The sequence below is a fragment of the Emydura macquarii genome, unplaced genomic scaffold, assembly GCF_026122565.2.
Source record: "Emydura macquarii macquarii isolate MOO-44397 ecotype Brisbane River unplaced genomic scaffold, CSIRO-AGI_Emac_v2 contig_1390, whole genome shotgun sequence".
Lineage (NCBI taxonomy): Eukaryota > Metazoa > Chordata > Testudines > Chelidae > Emydura > Emydura macquarii.
The window spans coordinates 23,242,875-23,265,161 of NW_027131527.1; the positions used below are offsets into that span (position 1 = coordinate 23,242,875).

General features: G+C 42.3%; 1 protein-coding gene across 2 annotated transcripts in view; it reads right to left on the minus strand.

The window, feature by feature from the left end:
* The window catches only part of BTAF1 (B-TFIID TATA-box binding protein associated factor 1), a 91,181-nt gene extending 77,653 nt beyond the window's left edge, over positions 1-13,528 (minus strand). For both annotated transcript variants that reach the window (XM_067552884.1, XM_067552883.1), the window contains exons 1-4: positions 13,217-13,528; positions 2,783-2,906; positions 1,617-1,731; positions 190-336 (exon numbers count right to left, since the gene is read on the minus strand). In XM_067552884.1, the coding sequence (XP_067408985.1) occupies positions 190-336; positions 1,617-1,731; positions 2,783-2,906; positions 13,217-13,230 (400 nt within the window). In that variant the 5' untranslated portion in view covers positions 13,231-13,528. The remainder of the gene's footprint in view (positions 1-189; positions 337-1,616; positions 1,732-2,782; positions 2,907-13,216) is intronic.
* Between the last annotated feature and the right edge of the window lie 8,759 nt (positions 13,529-22,287).

The window sequence follows — 22,287 nt, forward strand, 5'->3', positions numbered from 1 at the left end:
GTAAGAATTCATTCTTCTACCTCAAAGTGAGAATTCAAACCAAAAGACAATCATGATTTAGCAAGTTCCCCACACCTACTTCCTAGCAGTATGGGAGATCTTCAGTTGCTAAAACCTACAATATGGTCAACACATGTACAGATAGACAAGAAAACCTACGTACAGATCTAAATCAAATAGAACACATACCTGATGGGTCATCTTGAACCTCAAATTCTGCACCAGCAGATCCAAGGAGAGATGCTCCATGTTTTAACAGTCGACATATATCAAATCTATCAAAGCGCAGCCGATCACTGGCAGATGAATCTTCCATAGGACTTTCTGAACCAGATTCTAGAGAGACATTAAAAATACAACTTAGGGAAACAGTCAACACCAATGCTCTTTCAGATGAAAACAGGGGCAGAGGTGGGAAAGAAGGGAGAGTTTCTCGAAAAACAAAAAAATACAAGCATTTTAATTGGAGTTTAAAGGCCACATGGGGGGGGGGGGGAAGGGGAGGGGAGGGAAGGATATACATATCACAACCTATCTGAACCAATAAAAATATCTTTATAGATATGTTGCCTTGATGAATATGCTGGTGCTTGATTTTCAGACCTTACTTAGCTGCACATTCAGATGCCTACTTAGTGCACACAGTGATCTGTAGGCCCAAGGAGCTGGTAACCTGTGAGCCTATCAGGATTTGTGCACTTCAAACCAGCAGCGTATACATAAATGTGGACCTACCCAATGTCTAAAAAGTAGGCCAATTATTTGCTTCTCTAATTTAAATGCTACACTGTAAGTGAGCAATATTTTGTGTGTGCTTTATTAGGAAGTCTATGAACATAAATAAAAATTAGTACAACCTATTTTCTTCAGTTTTAAAAAAGCTGAAGAGTTGTATGTACACACCCAAAAGACAGAAGGGAGAATTGACTTGCCCCATAATTGTATTTAGCATTCAGGTAACAGGATCATGACAACAGAGCAACATATACAGAACCACCAAATATCAGAAGAATCAAATGGTTTCACTGACTCCAAAATTAAAAAGACTTCCTACAAACCTGGTTGTTAGCAATTTTAGTCTTACAGGGCTTTTGTAGGAAAGTAACTGGAGATTTTCAGAAATTATCTGAGCAAAGCAACACAATATCACATGACACCACTTTCTAGTAAGCAGGCAAGTTTAGTGGTGCAAGAGTGTGGAGGAGAGTGTTTGCAATAGGCTTCAAAACACTCAACTATGAGAGTAATGATCCTCACAGTAAAGTTTTACGGGTTAATGGAAATCTGCTGTTTCACTAAAGTTGGCAATTTATTATCCCACCCGTTTTATAAGAGACAAGTGAGAGTTGTTTTTTAAATCTTCTGACCCAAGAGTGTGAGCTGAACAGTCCTGAAATCCTAGGAGAAGCCAAAGTCATGCAGAAGATTTGGGTGAACCTTATATTATATTCTTTGTAATAAAGCCATACCCCAGTAAGAAGTTGAACTTGGATTCTACGTATGTAGTGAGCAGACTGTGCTTGTAAAGCAGGTTGGGAAAGATTTACTGTGGTATAAAACTTGTCAGACAGTGTACATTAGAGTTATTGTCAACTATACATAGTTAACTTAAGCACCTTGTTTTGGTCTTGGAGGTGGATTCCACTCAGGTACATTTTTCACTACTGCTTCCACAGCCTGGCCAGCTGCAATGCGAGTGTCCCAATTTGTACTCCTTAAGTATATTAACACCTTTTCAAGAAAAATTTGAAAATTAGTTATACAAACCTTGAAATGTTTTAATTTCATGAGTACAGCAGGCATCTGTACTCATGCTGTACAAGATAGTAAATTTTAGATATAAGGAGTCAAAAATATCCATTTAAAATATAGTTCGGACATGGAAGAAACAGTGAGACTACACATTGCTTTGTTACCAATAGCATTCATGCTGCTCAATAAGAAGCACCAATAATAATCTGGCACAAAGAACTAACAAGTAGTTAAGACAAAGTTTTGAGTCCCATCATTCTAATTCAACTGGATGCGTTTTAAAATCTAGACTATTTTCTCAGAGCACTGAGAAAGTAGGCTCAATATGCAAGTTTTGCCCAAGAGGGCCAACATAGGCTGTGATAGCATACACTTCTCTACACTGATCTACCATAATGCCTCAGCACCTGAAAGGACTCTTTGGGTAAAAGTGGCTTAATATTCATGACTCTGGCCACTATGATGATAGCATCAATTGTGGTATAGACACCCATTCAATAAGAATAGAGCTGAGATCATTCCATTGCCACCCACTGTCAGACAAATATTACTTTTTTTGGTTCTTCTTTTAAAAACTGGATTTGGCCAATTTAAAAGTTGAGACGTAATGAAAATATATTTCATTTCCAGTCCTTTAATATCATCTAGTCATCACCCAACTACTAACCACTTAACCCTGCAACACATAGATCAAAGTTTTGATCTAACAAGGCAACAGCAGGAACCTGAAAAACATCAAGTTTCTCTTTCCAGATTGTTCAACATTTGTGGTAAGTTAGGAATTAATTAAATCAAGAAAACACAATAAAACCTGTCTGAAGTGACCACTCCAACGGCTGATAAAAATTAGCAGTTTCATGAAGCAGAATAGTATTCAATATATTTGGGGGATTCCTTTAGGTGGTCTCCTAAAACAGAAGGCTGCCAAATAAGGCTTCTGTGTAGTACCAAAAAGCAAACCTACTTTAAATCTCAATTCAATTCTCTATCTGGCAAAATTCTGATTTTACATTAAGAATCAAATGCTTACTTTAGATAAGAGATTATTCAGTTCATGGGGATGGAGTTTCACCACCTCCCCAAGTTGCTGCGCAGCTGCTTTTCTTGTTACCGGTGTGGTACCAGTGTCCAGTAAAATGAAGAGACGATCAAGCCTATACAGATGAAAAATGCTAAGTTATTATATTTGCTGAATTTGATTGGCTCACTCTAACATAATCCCATCAAACTGTCCATCATACCTGACAATTTGAGGGGAGGGCTGGTTGTTTGAGAACTGACAAGATGTAGACCAAAAAATCTGCAATTATTTTTAGTAATAAAAAAAATTTACCCATTCTGAAAGAATATTCTAATTGAGAATAAACTAGAAAATTGATTTAATCCAAATCTGAGTAAAAAAATTAGTTTATCCACTCCTTTTTAGATGCCTGCAGAAAATGAAAAGGGTATTCACAAGGTTGTAATCATGATCAAGTTGTTGCTGATCTCAGAACAGGATGGAAATTCTCTATTTCAGGATAGAAATAACTCTGAACTTCAATAAAACATTCTAGCCCAATAGTGAAAGGAGAGATGCTATTAACCAAGTGCATTTGGACAAGACTGCAATAGAAATAACTCTTAATATTCTATATTACAATTTGTTGGAAATGGAGATTATAATCCATTATGTAGTTTCGTCTCTCTTGGATTCCACTTTTGTCATCAATTCTCATTCCTCCCTGACTTGGCTGAGTAGCCAAATGTGTAAGCATCAAGCCTAAAAGAACCTCTGAAGTACTTATGACAGAGGAATAACAGCATTACAAGTACTGTGAAATACTCTTTTGTAAAATATTTCACCTCACTGCTAGCTGAGAGCTAATGATGGCAACATTTAAGCCAAAAAGATTGGACTTTGTAAGAATTAGTTTTCTTTGTGTAACTTTCCTACAGTAATTTAAAAAAATGGAAGTATTTCTGATTTAATTGTGGAGCAAATCAATGGATCTCTTTGCCAAAGGATATGAAATACTCTAAAGTGGTGGAGTGTGTTTAAATCAAGATCAGAAGCCTTTCTAAAAGATAATGTCTAGATGAGTTAGAGTATGAGTATAATTCAGGAATTACTGGGTGAAATTCTATCATCTGTATTTTGCAGGTGACAAGAATAGTTCCTTCTGCCCTTAAAAATCTGTTAAATATTTGTTATAAATTATTACAGTAATATGTGAAGCTTGACAAGCTGAAGTGTAGGTAAGATGAGGATTCAAACCAACTATACTCTAATATTCTACATCCTCAAAAAGTTGGTCACTTAACACAATCAGTCCCTCTAGCTACCAGCCTTCTTCCAAACTCAAAGAATGTGTGTAGTTTGGTCACATCACTTCTTCATAATCACTATGCAAGGAAACACTATTATGGCCCATCCCCCAAATTCTAGATCCTAATTCCAGTCAGGACTATGGAGAGTCTACTGCCTCTCTAACACCTATACTGTCAGAACTAGACCCTGGTCTCACAGCTTCAAGAACACAGGTCTCTGCTCTGGAAGCTCTAAGAGAATATTCTTTTCAAGTGGCAACACTTAACAAAATGAGAACATTCTCTCTTCCCCCTCCAGCCCCACTGTCCTCTTCCCAATGAAGTCAATGACAAAAAAAAAATATCCCATCAATTGACATCAATGGGAGGAATATTTCAGTTCACACCTCCCAATAAATCAGTGGGTGTAGGACTGATCCTAAAGCTAAATACTGCAGTTACTAATAACTTAGCCTCATTACATCTGGTTTTCTTCAAGTTTAACTGGTGCATAAGTTTCTAGAGAAATAAACTACTTGGGTAGCACCCAGGCATTTCTGAACTAATGGGAAGAAAAAAAACCTGAGAGACTACTAAAAAATTAAAACTAGAATAACTGTAAAGACTTGCAATGCAAAACACAATTTGACAAGTTCTCTTGAAACTCTGCAGAAACTTTTTTGCCTTCAGAATAAACCTGGCAACATTAAGGCCAAACCAAATTTTCCAAGCCAAAGTTGCTGTGGAACTAGAAATACAGCTTTATAATGGAATCTGGTTGTAACCTCAGCTACCGAGAAGCAGCCTCCTATTTATAACAGCACCATAAATGTACAATAGGACCCTCCCCCAAAACAGGTCACAGTTTAAATGCACAAGTACAATATAGAAACAAGATCACCACTTGTGATTATAGCTGAAATGTTCCACAGAATAGGTGTTTTTCCTCAAAAAAAGCAGTTTGAGGTATTTTAATTAGCTGTTTCAAGCATATGGAAATCATGAAAGAAGGCAGAGTTCTGAAAAGGCAACAGAGATAGAGGGAGCAGTTGGGAAAGAAACTTAAGTACACAGAAATAGAATAGCGAAGATGCAGGCAAAGAGATTTCTGAACTAGTTTGAAAAAACTGGACTATATAAAGGAACTTGCCTCCCTGTACTGATCCCAATTTTAATGTAATAGCAGTCCACCTGCATAAGTTCACTGACAATTTAATTAAATAGTTTCCTTCATTTGCCATCCCTAAAGCAATTGTTTATGCAACTAAAGCGGCTGCCACCATCTTACCCAAAGATATTTGCATTTCAGTGGTAGGAGAACAGTCACAATTTCTTTATGTGTTTTTGCACTTGCTTTATTGTGATATAAATAATGTGTTTAACTTGTTAAATCAAGTCCTTTTTTACTTTCCTGACAAGTTCAGGAATCTCCATTTGTTTTGGAATAGCTGATTAAGGCTTGTTAAAAAGTATTAAGAAAATAGGATGCTCAAGTGTTAATAAAGTTTCTAGGTTCTGTTTTTGCTGTCTATAAATACATTCCAAGAAAAGAAGCCCATAATCGTTAAAGTCAGTTGTTTTTAGAACTACAGGTGTCCCCCTCTGTGCTTCTTTGTTGCTTTTTTGGAATGGATGGCAATTTATGTAGCTTCTAAAACAGTATGATTTTAGAGAAAATGTGTATGCACACATGTGACTCAAGCAAAAACCAAAAGCAAGCCACAGGCCACCCACAAAAATACCCCACAAAATGCAGGAAGTGTGGCTCAGCAAATGTGGCAAGTAACAAATATTTTAGAATAAGTGTTTAGCAATTGCCTTTTAAAATCTTAAAATACTGATAGAGGCACAAATACGTTCACTATACATGCCACATTAGAAAAAACCCTTTGCGGTGCCTATATTTAAGGTCACACAGTTGTTATTCGGGACTTAAAAGCACTACTTAAATTTGATATGCTTTTCTGAGGCAAGGAGCACATTTTTCTTCCTGCAAGTTTCATTCAAACAGTTGAGCCATTTTAAAGTAGAGGAGTGGGGAAAATGCATTTTTTTTTTTTTAAACTGACTAAAAGCAGGAAGGGGATAGAAACTTAAGTTCGGCAGGAATACAGTCCTGAGGTCATAAATGTGCCTTTCATGTCCTAGTAAAAATTTGATATGGCCAAGTTTTAAGAAGTCCTATTTTTAACATACATACAACAGATTGTTAGATAAAGACAAATGATCTTCCAATGTACCAGTGGCAGCAAAAGAAAATGTTCACCAAATAGATGTCTCAGGATTACACTGAATGTGTGGACATGTACATGAAATAGATTGGAATTTCGTTTTTCTAGACTGGGGTACTGAGGAATAAGTGAAGGTTTGTACAGAGAGAAACAAAGTTCCAAAGGAGATTTGTCTTCCTCCAAATGAAACAGGTGTATGAAATGAAGCAAGCGTTCTTACCTCACTGATTGCCCATTGTGCCGTGTTGCTGTCTAACAGTTTAATATAACTAAGACAGGCACAAAGTCATCAATTTTATGTAATGAAATGCTTATATGTAAAGAAAATAAGACCACAACTAAAGACTGCTATAATACATAAAGCACAGGGAGGCAAGATTAAGGTTGCACAAGCAGCCTTAACTCAGTCATTTCCTTACTTTTTACTACTCCACTGTACAACCGGAACTTGGAAATATTTTTATATCTATAATTTGTACATTGCAGACACGTATATACGAAGTGGATGCCGAAGCTAGCATGATGCTTTACAATCAAGTAAGCGGGTAAGGTTCCTGCCTCAAGAAGCTTATCTTACGACCTGAGCCAGCTCCCATTTAAAGGGCTATATCTTGTCCCATTGCCTTAATGAGAGATAAAACAGGCCCTTAAAGTAAAGTCCTGCAAAGCTATATTCAAGTAATTTTACTGGCCTCAAAAAGAAGTTATCATAGGGCTAAGAGCTGCAGAATTGAACTCTAAAATGAAAGAAAGTAACAGACCATGAAGAGCGGGAATTTGAGAGATGGGAAGAGAAGTCAGAAGTAAACAGGAAGGGAGTATTACTTTGGGGCAATCACACAGACACACATCTCACAATGGAGAGCAGAAGGTATAAAGAGTCATTTAGACAAGAAATACACTAACAAGAGACAACATCTACTGAAGAAAAAGAGTTATTTGTTTCAAGGCTTTACGGGTGTGTTTTGAGGGATATAAATTGCCTGGTTCACTTTGCCAGGTTTCACAATTGCACTGTGGCAGTCTGAAACCTCTTCTTCAGTGTTGTAACAAACAAACAGTGTCCAGTTCTAACCAACAAGATGATTCCTTTACATGCAAAACACCCCCCACACCCCAAATTGCTAATCTATTACAATGTACAGTGTAACTGACAAAGAAAAACTGAGCCTTCTTAGAACTATAAATGAAATGCAAATTTCATTCTCATTTACCCACCCTTTCCATCTCAGATAGCATCTTCAGAACTAAATGAAGCACGTATATGACCAAGTAAGTTGCAAAAATGGTGACAAAGAAAAGCAACAAAAAAGCACAATTAGATCAGGGCTTCAAAAATTTATTAACACCTAGTAGCCAGAGACGGATATGAAAAATATACCAGCAATATCTATGGGTAACGTGTTGGTGATAATCCCAGCTCCACCTGCTGGAATTCCTATCAGGATACTAGCCTTGGATCCTGTTCAGGAGTTTCATCTTTCATACCAGCCTTTGAGTAGGAGGGGTCTGAGAAGTTTCACGCTTTCTTGCTGCTATATTGGTGGGGACGGAGGGAGAGGTTCCACTGCTCTATCCTTTCACCACCTGCCTGAGGCTAGTAATAGGCAAGAGCAATCTTCCCCAACTCTATCCATCTAGCACTCTCCATTACTAAGGTTCTAGTACTAGGAGTGCCTGCTTATGCCACTGTTCAGCTTTCCCCAGGAGCAATGGCAGTAAAGTGGAACAGAGGAGACTCAGGTCAGTTTCACTGTCTTTGAAAGCTTGGGGTATTGATGAAACGGATAAGAATCACATCAATAATCACTTCCACCAATACCCACAGGCTTTTAAATGACAATCAGATTGACCTCCCCTCTGTAAAGTTCACTTTATTACTGTTGCTGCTTGGGGGGAGCAGCAGCAGCAATGAATCTCTATACAGACTTAGAAAGACAGCATCGCATACATTCACATTTGGAAGGTTCTCTGGAACCACACAGACTAGGGTGTTTGGTTTTTTTTTGTGTGTGTTTGACTAAATCAATATCAGTTTTTGCTGAATAATCACATCAAACACAATTTTTCTACAAACATACAGATTTGTCAAGCCTTTACTGAGATTTTGGGTTACCTTGGATAATATGTAAATCATAATAAATCCACCTCTACCTTAATGAAATATTAAGTTTGAAATTTTAGATGTTTATGATCCCACAATATTTACTGTTCTTAGGAACTCTTATGTGACATAGCTTCACACCTTATAAAAAACTTGGCAGGTTCAGCATATGAACTAGTCTGAGGGCAGATCTACATTACTGCTTAAGTCGATCTAACTTATGTCACTCAAGGGTGTGGAAAAAGACACCCACCTGAGTGATCCAAGTTACAGTAACCTAAGCACTGTCCACACCAGCACTATGTCAGCAGGAGATGCTCCCCCATCAACATAGAGCTTTTTCACTAGTTACATTGGCTCAGCTGCAGTGCATCACTTCTAGTTTAGACCAGAAGTCGTTCTCAGGGACTTTACTATCATGATCACCCTTAGTAAGGATCAGAATATGGGTCCTGCATTATGGTCCCAATTCTAGGGGTGTGCAAATGAAGGATACTATACTGAAAACACAGAAACTGGTGTCCTATTTATTTACAGACTAAGTACAGCACAGGTGTCAGCAGCTTATGCTTCCCCACACTTGCTTATTAAAGTGCTTCAAATTTTTCCCAGTGAGACAGGAACTGGAAACCTAATCAATTTCATGAAGTGAGTTAAAGACAAAGATAAAAGTTAAAATTATTATACATGCCCCTAAATCATTCTGCCACTCTGGTTTTACAATCACATTTTCCTGTTTTAAAAAAGTGTTTCTTCTCCCCCCTCCCAATGTTGTGCATGAGATTTCCTGATTACTCTTCAGGGGAACTGGCTGACTAAGCAGAAGAAACAATGATATATAAAACATCTTTGAATACACATAAGAAACAAAACAAAACAGGTTCCTGTCTAAACTCTTTAAATTACAGTGGGTCTTGGGTGGGATTTTTTTTAAAAAGCTTAACTTAACTTTTTAGTTAAATACCTTAATTAACTTTTTAGTTGACAGTGTCCTTTCCAAACTTGATGTCACATACCCAACAACATTACTGAATAATGTCCTTTTTGCAATAAGAGTGGTCTGTGATGTGAAAAATGTTCACTAAGTAACCTACTTCACAAAGACCACCAAAATAACCATCACATCATAATGACTGTCAATATAACAGGGGTCATATTTGAGCAAGTGACTTTAAGGTGAAAGGGTCTGCTGTATCCCATTACTAGTCCCATCTTGAGCCATTTAGTGCCACATGGTCCCACAATTTTATAATTTCTTTCTCAAGCAGGGGTTCCTATCATGCTCACATTTGTGTACAAGCCTAGAGAGAGAGAAGAATGCATTTCTTGCTATTGCAATTGTTTGTTTCTACCAAGAAAGATTTCTATTACCCATATATGCTCCCCTGTATAGTTAACATGGAAGGAGATGTGGGAGAAAGAAGAGCATTCCCATCAAATTATCTCTGTTCAAGACTTATTCTTGGAGATTGTGACAGTACCCCCTTCTCCAATGTGGATTTGTCTCCTGTAAGGAAGGCTAACCGGCTTAAACACCTATTTGTATTTATTATTGGGGATGTCATCCATTGGGTATCCCCTACTTGTCCAGATTATTTCAGGAGATATGGCACATAACTGTGTTTTACTATTCAGCAAGCCTTTTATGGGGCTTTTGCTACTCTGTCTTAAAATAAGTAAATAAACCCAAAAAAGACAAAAATAAACAGCAGATTCTATAAAAATTAGATACTGCCACAAGCAAGATTCCTAGAAGACAATCTGGTGACATCTTCTCATCCAATAGCATGGACATGTTATACAGACTAATATCCCAAAATTGATTTCCTTCATTTCATAAGTGCTCAACATGTCTTAATAAATACTTAAAAAAAAAAAAAAAAAAAAAAAAGGACAAGCAGACATGTCTTAGCTATAGCAGCATTACAAGCTCCTAATCTGGTTTGACAAAGAAGTTTAGATTCTCAGATTTTCTGCATCTGTTCAGACCTTTGTTCTGACAAGCCAAGTTTTGAGGAAGGTTTTTCCATTCATAGCTAACCTTCACACGTGCAGCAAGGTATTTGACAATTTTTGTTTTTGAAATATAGGAAACTATAAAAGCAAATCAGCAAACACAGGGATAGGATTTCATTTATGAAATAAGGTTCTAATACTAAACTAGCCTTAGGGAAGTTTCAGGCTAATAGCAGGCAGTATTATACTACAATGAGCATACAGAAGTCAGCTAGACTTATTCTTTCCACTATTTATAGTTAATATTAAAAAACCAAGATTACTGTTTATTACATATGTAAAACATACTTTTAACCACAATTATCCACAGGGAGTGTTTAGATCTTTAAGTTTAAATGAATCTTGTACAGACCATAACACTAAGCAACCAGACTTCATGTGAAAATTTATATATTCATGCAAGTTTAAAAGGAAAGCTTATTGAAATTTCTGCATTCAGAAGTAAGAACTCTTGGAAACAAGGTTTTCTATTGTCAGGTATAACACAGACTGCTATAATGCTCGTGTTCCTATATTTAACTTTACAGAAAGGTCACTTCTCAGAACAAGAGTTACTGTATATTATCTGCATTGTGAGATGTTTCTGATGTATCTATTGTAAGAATGTGCAGAGGCCAAACTTATACAGTATCACTTTTGTATGTAAACGGAAACCCTGGAGACAACAGGAAGGTCCAAACTGTTACAAGTGTTTCAAAATATGCAGTTCCTTTACACTACTCAGCTCTTGAAGTGAATCCTTACTAACTTTCTTGAGACTGTCTCACAGATATTCCACTAGTTCTGTGGAAATAATATCTTTTACATCATACAAGCAATAAAAATTTGTATGGTATTTCCAAAACTGTCAGACTAGTTAAACAATAACTGCATAGCTTTCCACTGCAACAAGTGTGTGTCACATGTGAAACTACATATTTAATAGAACATGTTAAAAGTAAATACTAAACTTAAAGCATGCCTTGGGTCTACACAGGGAACACATTCCAATACCAACCCTTCGAGGCTTGGAACAGAAGCCAATCCTTACTGTAGGCAAGGCTTTAGACTATACATCAACGATTCAGCTAATTCTTAATATTCCAGTTATCTGGAGCATTGCAAATAAAGTAATTAGAGATTTATGTAAAAAGAAGAATTATTTAGCATAGCTGCCCCAAAAATAAAGGGATTAGAATACTTCTGTTGTGGAAATGAGGTGACATTCTGATAGCAGAATTTAACTACAGTCAACTTTTTTTAATAATCTCTTAGTGCTTTAAATTCTTAATTTATGAAGAAATTCAATAAACAATTGTTTTGAAGGGAAAAATAGAAAACATGATTAAAAATTCATGAGACATTTTGGGTGAAACTCAAAGCTTATCAAATCAATTGTCCTCACTGCTCTTAGGATTTTGGGTTTTTTTAAATCTTTCTATTGCAGTCTTGAATTCATGTTGCACAACAGCTTTCAGTGGTGAATGAAATTCCCATACTCTAATAGATCAGATGATGTAGGACAAAGACATACCCTTGCTACCTACTTAAAGTATATTTTGGGATTGGGATCTACTTTTGTCACAGAACTTTTAAAATATAGAGGTACCATCCATGTACATTATCTCCAAATCACTGTCACAACATCTAGGTAATGAGAGTTAGATGTTGGGGGATAGGGGTAGGGAGGGAGAACGTTCAGTGTGAAGTTTTGCATATCTGTGTCTGAAGAATGAGGGAAATTTAGTCAATTTTATAAGATACAAATATTTTAACAAAACAGCAGGAGTCCTGTGGCATCTTAAAGACTAACAAATTTATTTGGGCATAAACTTTCATGGGCAGAAACCCACCTTTGTCAGATGCAAATATTTTAATAAAATTGTATCATTAAATACTTAAACCCCAGCATTTCTAGTTCACATACTTTTAAGTAGATACTACCCAGCAACTAGAGAGAGCCAGGCTCTCCTAATCCAGGAGTTCCCAAATAGGGGGGGAGAGGGAGGACCCCTCAAGGGGTCACAAGATTATTGGGGGGTCACGAGCTGTCAGCCCCCATGCATGCCGTAGTTGGGCTGTCAACCATGTGCATGGCTGACAGCTAGAGCCCTTCAGATATGGGTAGCCGGAGAGCAGCAGCTGGGTGCTCTGAAGGCAGTGCCACCCCCAGCAGCAGTGCAGAAGTAAGGGTACTATGGCATAGGGCTGGCATAGCATGGGGAGGTCATCTTTTTTTTTTGGGGGGGGGGCCTAAAACGATTTCAAAGGGGGTCTCAGAGAAAAAAGTTTGAGAACCCCTGTCCTAATCACTTCTGTGTGGAAGTCTATGATTTTATTAACAACATACTAGGAGGTAGACAAAGCCAAGCAGTTCCTGTCAATTCAGGAGGCCATGCAGTCATTGTTGCCAGTACACTCGTGGGCTATTCTGATGTGGCAAGATTCCACCAACCTGCCGCATGGACAGTGGTCTATACATCCCTTGACAGAGTGTCTAGGACGTTGGGTGGGTGGGAAAAAAGACTTTAACGCAGAAGGGAGGGGTCCTCCTCCACCCTTTACTGGGCTAAGAGCATCCCTCTGCTCCCGGGACTGCAGTTACTCCAGCTGGTGGACAGGCAACGGACTGAGCCCACAACCAGGGCATTGTAGTGGTGCTAGAAGCCACAGGCGAGACCGCGAGTGGCCCCAGCTGCTGGGCAGGAACAATACTCCAGTGGGGCCTCACAAAATTAAGGAAGCGTCGGGCCACGGGAGCGAGTCACCTCTTCACCCCACACAGCAGAGGCTCCTTAGGGGCTGAGGCCCATGGGCCGCCGTCCAACACCGGGCTTATACAGACCTGGAAACCGCCATAGCCAGAGGAAACCGCCTGGGCCTGGTTGGATGAAAGCAGCGTGATGACAGGCGAGGGCCGTTGCTCTCCCGGGAAGGAGGATGTAGGGGCCTGGCTTAGGCCTCTCAGGCTCCCCACCCCAACTTCGGCCCTCGCGGATAAAGGTAGGGAGCGACTGAGCGCCTCGATGGGCGACGGAGTCCACTGATCCCCGGGGATAGCAGCAGCGCAGTGGGTAAACGCAGGGTAGCTTTAAAGCACGGGTTAAAGCCTCTATTTGCCCATCGCTGGGGAGAAGCCCAATGCCTGGTTTTATAGGAGCAGCCATCTTGTATTTATTCCCTTCCACCATGATAGCCGCTTCCTGATTGGCAAGAGCGCCGAGCCGCAGCCAATAGGAATAACGCTTCTAAGAACGGGGAGGGAGGGAGCGTAAAGAAGGAGGTTGGCGGGGGTGGGGGACTGAGCAGAATCTACCATAGAGCCTGCCGCGCCTGCTGGGGGAGAGAGAGAGAGAGAGAGGCGGGTCACCAGCGGGACGTACCATCCATAGCCGGGAAGGGGAGACTATAGGACGGATCGTACCGTTAGTGCAGGAGATGGGGAATCCCGAAAATGTGTCAGGCAATTTACATCCACCCCGTAACTTCAACCGCAATGTTCTCCGCGGGGTTAGAGCAGGAAAGGTCACTCCCCTCCCCTTCGCGTGCAATGGTACGAGCCCCCGTCCCCACAACTTCCACTTGCAAACCCCCATTTCTATAGCGCAGCTGCGCACGCGCGGAGGGCAGCTCTGCGTAGCCGGCCCGCCTGCCCCGCCTCCTAGGCCCTGGCTTGGAGCTGAGGGTAGGCCATCGGCACTACAGCTCCCAGCATGCACTGCGCCCAGCTGAGCTGGGTTGCGTGCACGCCGCTTCAGCTTTCTCTTGCGGTTGCGCTGCACGGCGTCGCTTTTTTTTCTCTTTTCCCTGAGCCCAGCTGCAGCGGGAGAGGCCCAGGCTCTGGCGTGAGGGAGATTCGGCCGTTATAGGGGGATTCTCTGGCGTGGGGTAGCTCGCCCCGAGTAAACCACTACTAAGCAGCCCGGGGGGCGGTTGCCTCTGCCTGCCCATGTCGCGGTGCCCGCCTTCTAATCCGAGGGCGGCTCGGCTGCTGTGCTAGTGGGCCCCAGCATTGGGGCACGTTTCAGTAGCTGTCTCCGCTTGTGTCCTGGCTGGAAGAGCCCCACACTGTCATCAGAGCTCTAGCTGCTGCCTCAGTGGCTGAGCAGCTCTAGCAGGGTCAGGGCAGGATTTACCTGCTCACTTCCGACATTTAGAGTGGCTCTAGGAAAACGAAACAGTTAAGAGACGTACTTTCAGTAAGATACTGATGTACGGGTCACAGCACCTGCACCTCTAGGTAAGCATTATGCTGAAAAATGGAGGCTGGAATACAGTAACAAGACCCCTTGGATTTACTTACTGTTATTTATTAACCTGCAACAAATTCTCAAAATAGCCAGGGCATGAGAGAGTTTCCACATCTGTAGCTCATCCTACTCCCTTTGCAAAGAGGAATTACACTGTAAATGCCAGAGGTAAAATCAGCAGTATTTGACATTCAGCAATAGTGAATTGCTTTTTTCTTCCATGTAACACAGTTTCCCCTCAAACTTTCTTTGCAAATTAAGTAAGGTAAGGTGTGTAAATTGAAGCAGAACCAGTTTTAAAGGCTACGGTGACTCCACCCAACAATTTGTTCCACCAATCATAGCTCTTTCTTTGCCTGCCATAATTTATTTCCCTTATATGGGGGGAAGATTACTGAACCTTTCCTCAGGTGCCTACTATCAGCATCACATAAGATTTGCTGGTTTCTAATTTCCAAGATCACCACAACCTGTTTTCTAAAGAGAGACACAACATTTTCTACCTTCACTCATCTGGTATAGCAGCTGATTTAAATTATAGATGGCATTTTTTTTTAGTAGCTCAGTCACTTTGGCCGAGGTCCCCAAAGATATTTAGGCACCTAACTACAATTGAACTCAATGGGAGTTAGGCACATGAATATCATTAGGGATCATATGGGCCTTTATGCCTAGATCCTATCAGAAGTCTTGTCTGAATACCATCCAGTCTAGTGCTCTCAATTTATCCGTTTGTTCTGGCACCTCATTTATTGATATCACAATCTCTGGTGATGCTTTATTAATCAAAAAGAGTTGGTCTGAGATAGGTATTTGCAGTGTAGACTGATACAAATAAATCATGTAGCTTCTCTGCCATCTCCTGATCCTCTCTTAATTGCTCCCTTTATTCTCTGATAGTCCAGCAGAACAACCCATTTTCTCACAGGCTTTCTATTTCTGACATACATGTAAATTTTGTTATTTATGTTTATTGTCCGATTGTATACTCTTCAATTACCACGTAACATTTTTATTTATTTTTATTTTATATCTTACTTGCTGTAGTTTAGGCTCCTATCTATTCCTTCACTAAATATGGATTTCTATTTTCTGAAGAATATCTTTTTAGCTTGAGTAACCTCTAGTTATTACTATTTAACCAAATGTTTTTCTTGTCTTTCTGCTGCCTCTGTTTAGAGGTATGTTTATTCAGCTAAACATGCTGAATCTGAGGCCAAGACTACACTAAAAAGTTAAATTGACCTAGCTATGTTGCTCAGGGTTGTGAAAGGTGACATAACCCCCAGTTTAGACAATGCTAGGTTGATGGAAGAATTCTGTTGACCTACCTACTACCTCCCTGGGGAGATTGATTAGCTACAGCAACAAGAGAACCCCAATGCTGCTGTAATGTTGTAAGTGTAGACATAAGCTTAAGAATTTTAATTGTCTCACTTCTGACTTAAAGGACTTTTGAAATCGTTCCATAATTTTTTTGAAATGCTCTTTTTAAAAGTACAGTGTCAAAGTACTAGTTTCTGGTACAGTCCATCCTTTGAGGATATGGAACTCATATTATGGTCATTGTCATTTAGTAGCTTATCTACGGTTACTTCTAGAACTGACTTCAATGTGTTACTTATAACTAGGCCAAGAATAGCCTGTCTTCTTGTATGCTATAGAACTAGCTGTTTCAGTAAGCAATGTTTTAAGGTGTTGAGAAATTGCTTCACTAAATCATGTCTGATTGGGGTGTTTGATCAGTTTACATACAGTAAATGAACTTATTCATTATCACTAAGGATACGAGTCTGGCACGGAGGTCACTGAAAAGATGGTTGCTTACCTTGTAACTGTTGTTCTTCGAGATGTGTTGCTCATGTCCATTCCATGGTAGGTGTGTGCGTGCCTCCGTGCACAGATACTAGAACTTTTTTCCCTTTAGCAGTACCCGTAGGGCTGGCTCCAATGCCCCCTGTAGCTCCAGGAACATGCTGCAGTATATGAGGTGCTTCTGGCCCTATGCCCCCTCAGTTCCTTCTTGCCGCCAACTCTGGCAGTGGGGACGGGGAGTGGGTCATGGAATGGACATGAGCAACACATCTCAAAGAACAACAGTTACAAGATAAGTAATTGTCTTTTCTTCTTCAAGTGCTTGCTCATGTCGATTCCATTGTAGGTGACTCACAAGCAATACCTTGGAGGTGGGCCAGAGTTATGGATGAGCTGCTTGCAGCACCACTCTGCCAAAGCCCGCATCGTCCTGCACCTGTTGGACAATGGCATAGTGGGACGTGAAGACGTGTAGAGATGACCAAGTGGCAGCCCTGCAGATGTCTTGCATAGGCACTCTCACTAGGAAGGCTGTAACTGATGCTTAAGCTCTGGTCGAGTGGGTTGTAATTATCCCCAGAAGGGGCACTTTTGCCTGCTCATAGCAGAACTTGATACAGGAGGTTATCCACGATGAGCTGTGCTGGTTGAAAACAGGTAAGCCTTTCATCCGATCAGCCACTGCGACAAAGAGCTGTGTAGATCTCCAAAATGATCTCGTGCACTCGATGTGGAAAGCTACTGCCCGTCTAACATCTAGCATGGGCCCTCTCCTCCTCCAAACCATGCGGTTTGGGAAAAACACGGGGAGAAAAATATCTTTGTTATTATGAAATTGGGAGACCACCTTAGGCAGGAAGGCCGGTGTGGCCATAAGTGAACCTTGTCTTTATAAAACACAGTAAAAGGAGGCTCCGAGGTCAGCATCCTAATCTCGGACACCCTCCTTGCTGAGGTAATGGCCACCAGGAAGGCCACCTTCCATGACAGCAACAGTAAAGGGCATGTCACCCTGGGCTCGAAGGGGGACGCTGTGAGAGAACAAGGTTGAGATCCCAGGGAGGCATCGAGTCACGGACCTGCAGATAGAGCATCTCCACCCCCTTTATGAACCTAATTGTTATAGGGTGGGAGGAAACTGATCTGCCCTCTAAAGGCTGCTGGAATGCCGAGATAGCCACTAGGTGCACCCTCAGCAAGGCCACAGCTAGGCCCTAAAGCTTTAAATCAACAAGTATTCCAGGATCGCCTGTATTGGCGACGATCCAGGTGAAATTCCCTGGGACTCTGCCCAACAAGTAAATCACTTCCATTTTGCCCGATATGCGACCTGTGTGAAAGGCTTCCTGCTACCCAGCAGGATTTGCTGGACTTGCACCGAACAGGCTCGCTCATCTGTGCTCAACCATGAGATGTAAGGAGTCCAGGTCCGGGTGTAGCAAGCGGCTGTGGTCCTGCAACAGGAGATTATGCCACCTAGGAAGTTCCGGGGTGGGAGGCAATGGATAGGTCCAGCAGCGTGCTGAATCAGTGCTGGTGCGGCCAGGCCAGTGCAATCAAGATAACGTCTGCCTTGTCCCTCTTGATTTTCAGCAGGACCTTGTGAAGAAGAGGAACGGGCGAGAAGGCATACATGAAGCTTCTCATCTACTGCAAAAGGAAGGCGACAGATAGCTACCCGGCCTCCAGACCATGGAGGGAGCAGAACTGTGGGCATTTCCTGTTCCATGAGGATGCAAACAGGTCTACCTAGGGAAAACCCCACTTTTGGAAAATCATAGAGACTACATCTGGATAAAGCGACCAGTCGTGGTGGGGTAAGAATGACCTGCTGAGGCGGTCTGCTGCCTCATTCCTCACTCCAGGTGGTAAGTGAGAGGCTATTATGTGAAAATTGTGCCTCACTGCCAGGTCCCACAGACAAATTGCTTCTTTGCAGAGGGCTGAGGAACGGGCTTCCCCTTGTCTGTTGACGTAATACATAGCTGCTGTATTGTCTGTCAGTAGATGCACTACCTTGCTCGCAATGAGGCAGAGGAACACTCCACAAGCTAGGCATATAGCCTGTAACTCCCTCATGTTGATGTACATGTGTCTCTCCTCCCTCGACCAGACCCCTTGCATGCTGAGGTTGGCACTGATATGGGCCCTCCATCTTAAGTCCGAGGCATCTGACATCAGAGTGACCAAGGGGACTAGCTCCTCGAATGGCTCACCCCTCAACACTGCCCAGGGTCTCTGCCACCAATCTAGTGCAGCCAAAACCTGGGGGGGACAGTGACCACCCAATCTAGGGAATGTCTGTTTGGGGCATAAACCGTGGTGAGCCACGATTGAAGTGGTCTGAGTTTCAGCCAAGCAAGCCTCACCACATAAGTGCAGGCCGCCATGTGGCCTAACAGCTGCAGACAGTGCCTGGCTGTTGTAGTCGGGCAGAGGTGCAGGCGAGCAATGATGGCGGACATCGCCTTGAAACAGGGCTGGGGAAGGAAAGCTCTAGCTTGCAAAGAGTCCAGGACTGCCCTGATGAACGTGGATTTTTGCTCGTTTATTAGCAGGTCCAGCCGGCGGCAGGTGACACATGCTAGACTTACACTGCTCTGGACTTGGGCCTGGGACCTGGCCCTGATTAACCAATTGTCCAGGTAAGGGAAAATTTGGACCCTTTTGTGTCTCAGGTGCGCTGCCACTACCACCATATATTTTGTAAATATCCTTGGGGCTGAGGAAAGGCCAAAGAGCAATGCCGCAAACTGGTAGTGGGAGCTGGCCACCACGAAGCAGAGGAAACGTCTGTGGCTGGGCAAAATAGAAATGTGGAAGTATGCGTCCTTTAGGTCGAGGGCAGCATACCAGTCTCCTGGATCCAGGGAGGGAACGATGGAGGCAAGGGAGACCATGCGAAATTTCAGTCTCTTGAGATATTTGTTGAGACGACACAGGTCTAGTATAGGCCTGAGACCCCCTTTTGCTTTGGGAATGAGGAATTACCTTGAGTAAAACCCCCTTCCCCTCATGTCCTTTGGGACCTCTTCTACGGCCCTCAGATTGAGAAGGGTCTCTAACTCTTGGGTGAGAAGTTGCTTGTGAGAGGAGTCCCTGAAAAGGGACGGGGTGGGAGATTGTTGGGAGGAGTGGAAGTAAATTGGAGGGCATAGGTTGCCGAAACTATGCCAAGGACTCAGTGGTCCGATGTGACCTTGGCTCATTTGGACAGGAAGGGAGCTAGGCTGTTCAGGAAGGGACAGGAAGGATCTAGAGAACAGGCTGGTACACCATCCTTGGGCGCATCTTCAAAAGGACCACCTTTGATTGTTGGATTGCCTAGATGACCCTTTCTGGGAGGCTGAGGAGGATCCTGGCATTGGTTGACATCTCCTAGACCCCCTATTTCTGTCCTTTTGCCTATAGGGCATGAACCACTATGGCTGTTCTCTGCTACTGCTGGCTTTGAGGACAGAACTGGCGTCTAGAGGTCTGGGGCGTATAAAGACCCAAGGAGCGGAGCATGGCCCTTGATTCTTTAAGGCCATGCAACTTCGCATCCGTCTGGTCTGAAAACAAGGCCGATCCGTCGAAGGGGAGGTCCTGGATGGACTGTTGGACCTCCTGGGACAGTCCGAAGGATTGCAATCACGAGCACCTACGCATACAGATGGCCAAGGCCATGGCTCTGCCTTCCGAATTCGCTGTGTCCAAAGATGCCTGCAGCGGTGCTTTGGCCTCCGTAATACCCTCCTGTAGGATGGTGTTAAAGTCAAGCATCTGCAAAGTGCTTAAGAGAATCCCAGAGGTTGAAATTGTACCTGCCGAGGAGAGCCTGCTGATTTGCAATGCAAAAAACAGGGTTACTTACCAGTAACTATTGTTCTTCAAGATGTGTTGCTCATATCCATTCCAATATAGGTGTGTGCGTGCCTCATGCACAGATTCCTGGAACTTTTTTCCCCTTAGCAAGCCCTGGAGGGCCGGCTCAGGCGCCCCCTGGAGTACCGCGCTCATGCCGCGGTACATAGGGCGCCGCAGGCCCTCAGTCCCTTCTTTCTGCTGACTCCGACAGTGGGGATGGAGGGTGGGTTTGGAATGGATATGAGCAACACATCTCGAAAAACAACAGTTACTGGTAAGTAACCCTGTTTTCTATATTCGAGTGATTGCTCATATCCATTCCAATATAGGTGATTAAATAGCCATACCTTGGAGGTGGGTAGAAGTCAGCGTTGAGCTGCCCTTGCCAGCACGGCCCTGCCGACGCCTGCGTCTTTTCTCGCCTGCTGCACGATGGCGTAGTGGGATGTAGATACCTTATATGTTACCCTTTACAGATAAATATCCTGTAAGATGTGTTGGTGTAGTGAGTTTGTCAGGTCTGAGGTGAAAGATGTTTGCAAAGAACAAGGAACCCTTTGCCAAGGGGTCTCTATATCACACAAGTCTAGTTCACAACAATTAAAATGGATGTCAACATAGTAATATTATGTAATTACATATAAATGGTAGATTGTAATTGACATGGTTACTTAAATCCAGTACTATATGAAGATTACACAGAGGTTCCATTATTCTCTCCCAAACTATAATTATCATGCAATCTGCAGTCTTCGGATATAGATAAAACTTTTAGGAAACACTAACAATATTACAGAATAGTGCAATATAGTACTCAGACTGTGTTATATTTATGTGTGTTATTCCTAAGCAGGCTACCTGGAAATCATACATAGGGTTACTTTTAAATTGGAAACAAATTTTGGGACTGTCTTAAATTGTTCAGTCTGGAAATAGAAGTTCACAAGTGAGGCTGAAACTTCAGGCTTCACTCACTGCGGGTGCTCCTTAACAGCTGGTGATCTTATAAAGAAGATATGTAACATACTGGAAAATTAGTAAAATAGCTCCAAATGGGATGGAAACAAAGACATACTGAGAATGTTTCACACTAGTAGCACCTTGAGTCATCAAAAGATGACAAAGGGGAGCTGAGGCCACTCCTCCTTTTATGTACTTTGAACGTTGAGCAAGGGAGGATAGGCAAGTGGTTCCAATAAGCACTACTTGCTAGAAGATGCTATAGTTGTTATTCCTGGGGGAATTCTGCATCACTATGCACATGCAGAACTCATGTCCTCTGCAGATTTGTTTCCCCGCAGAAAAATGACTTTCTGCCAGGGAAGCAAAGAGAAGTCACAAGAGCGGTTACATGCCCCTACTCAGCAGCATGGGTATGTTGTTTTGGGAGTCTAGAACAGGTAAATCACTATGGGGGAGAGGTAAATCACTGTAGTGAGAGTGGCAGGGCTGGGGATGCCGGTGGCTCTTACCCTGCACTGGGCTCTGCTGCTAGTCCTGGCTGGGCTAGGGGGACAGGACTTCCTTTTCCCCTGAAAGGAGGGGCCAGGACTGGGTCAGACCCACCCCCAGAAACCTCACCGAGCTGCAGGAAGCTCTGTACCTCCTCCCCCCTGCATCCAGCACTCATGGCTCCTCAGCCACAGGGAGAGAGGTCACTGTATGGGAGCTACTCCCCTGTATTCCCAACCCCCATGCATCTGAATCCCCCTCCCCGTATCTAGATCCCCTTGCTGAGCTCTTGCATCCAGAGTCCCTCTCCCGAGCTTTCCACACTTGAACCCCCACCCCACCAAGCCTCATCCCCTGCATTCAGAGTCAGGGAAAGCAAAAAACATGGGGGTGAAATCCTGCCCCCATTGAAGTCATTCATATTTTCCTATGAATGTTATATAAACTCTAAAGCAATTAATCAGGGGAAAAGGTATGCTGGTTTTTAATAGAAATTCAGTTAAAATTATATTGTATACTCTTGGGAAGATGTATGATCTAGTGGTTGGAG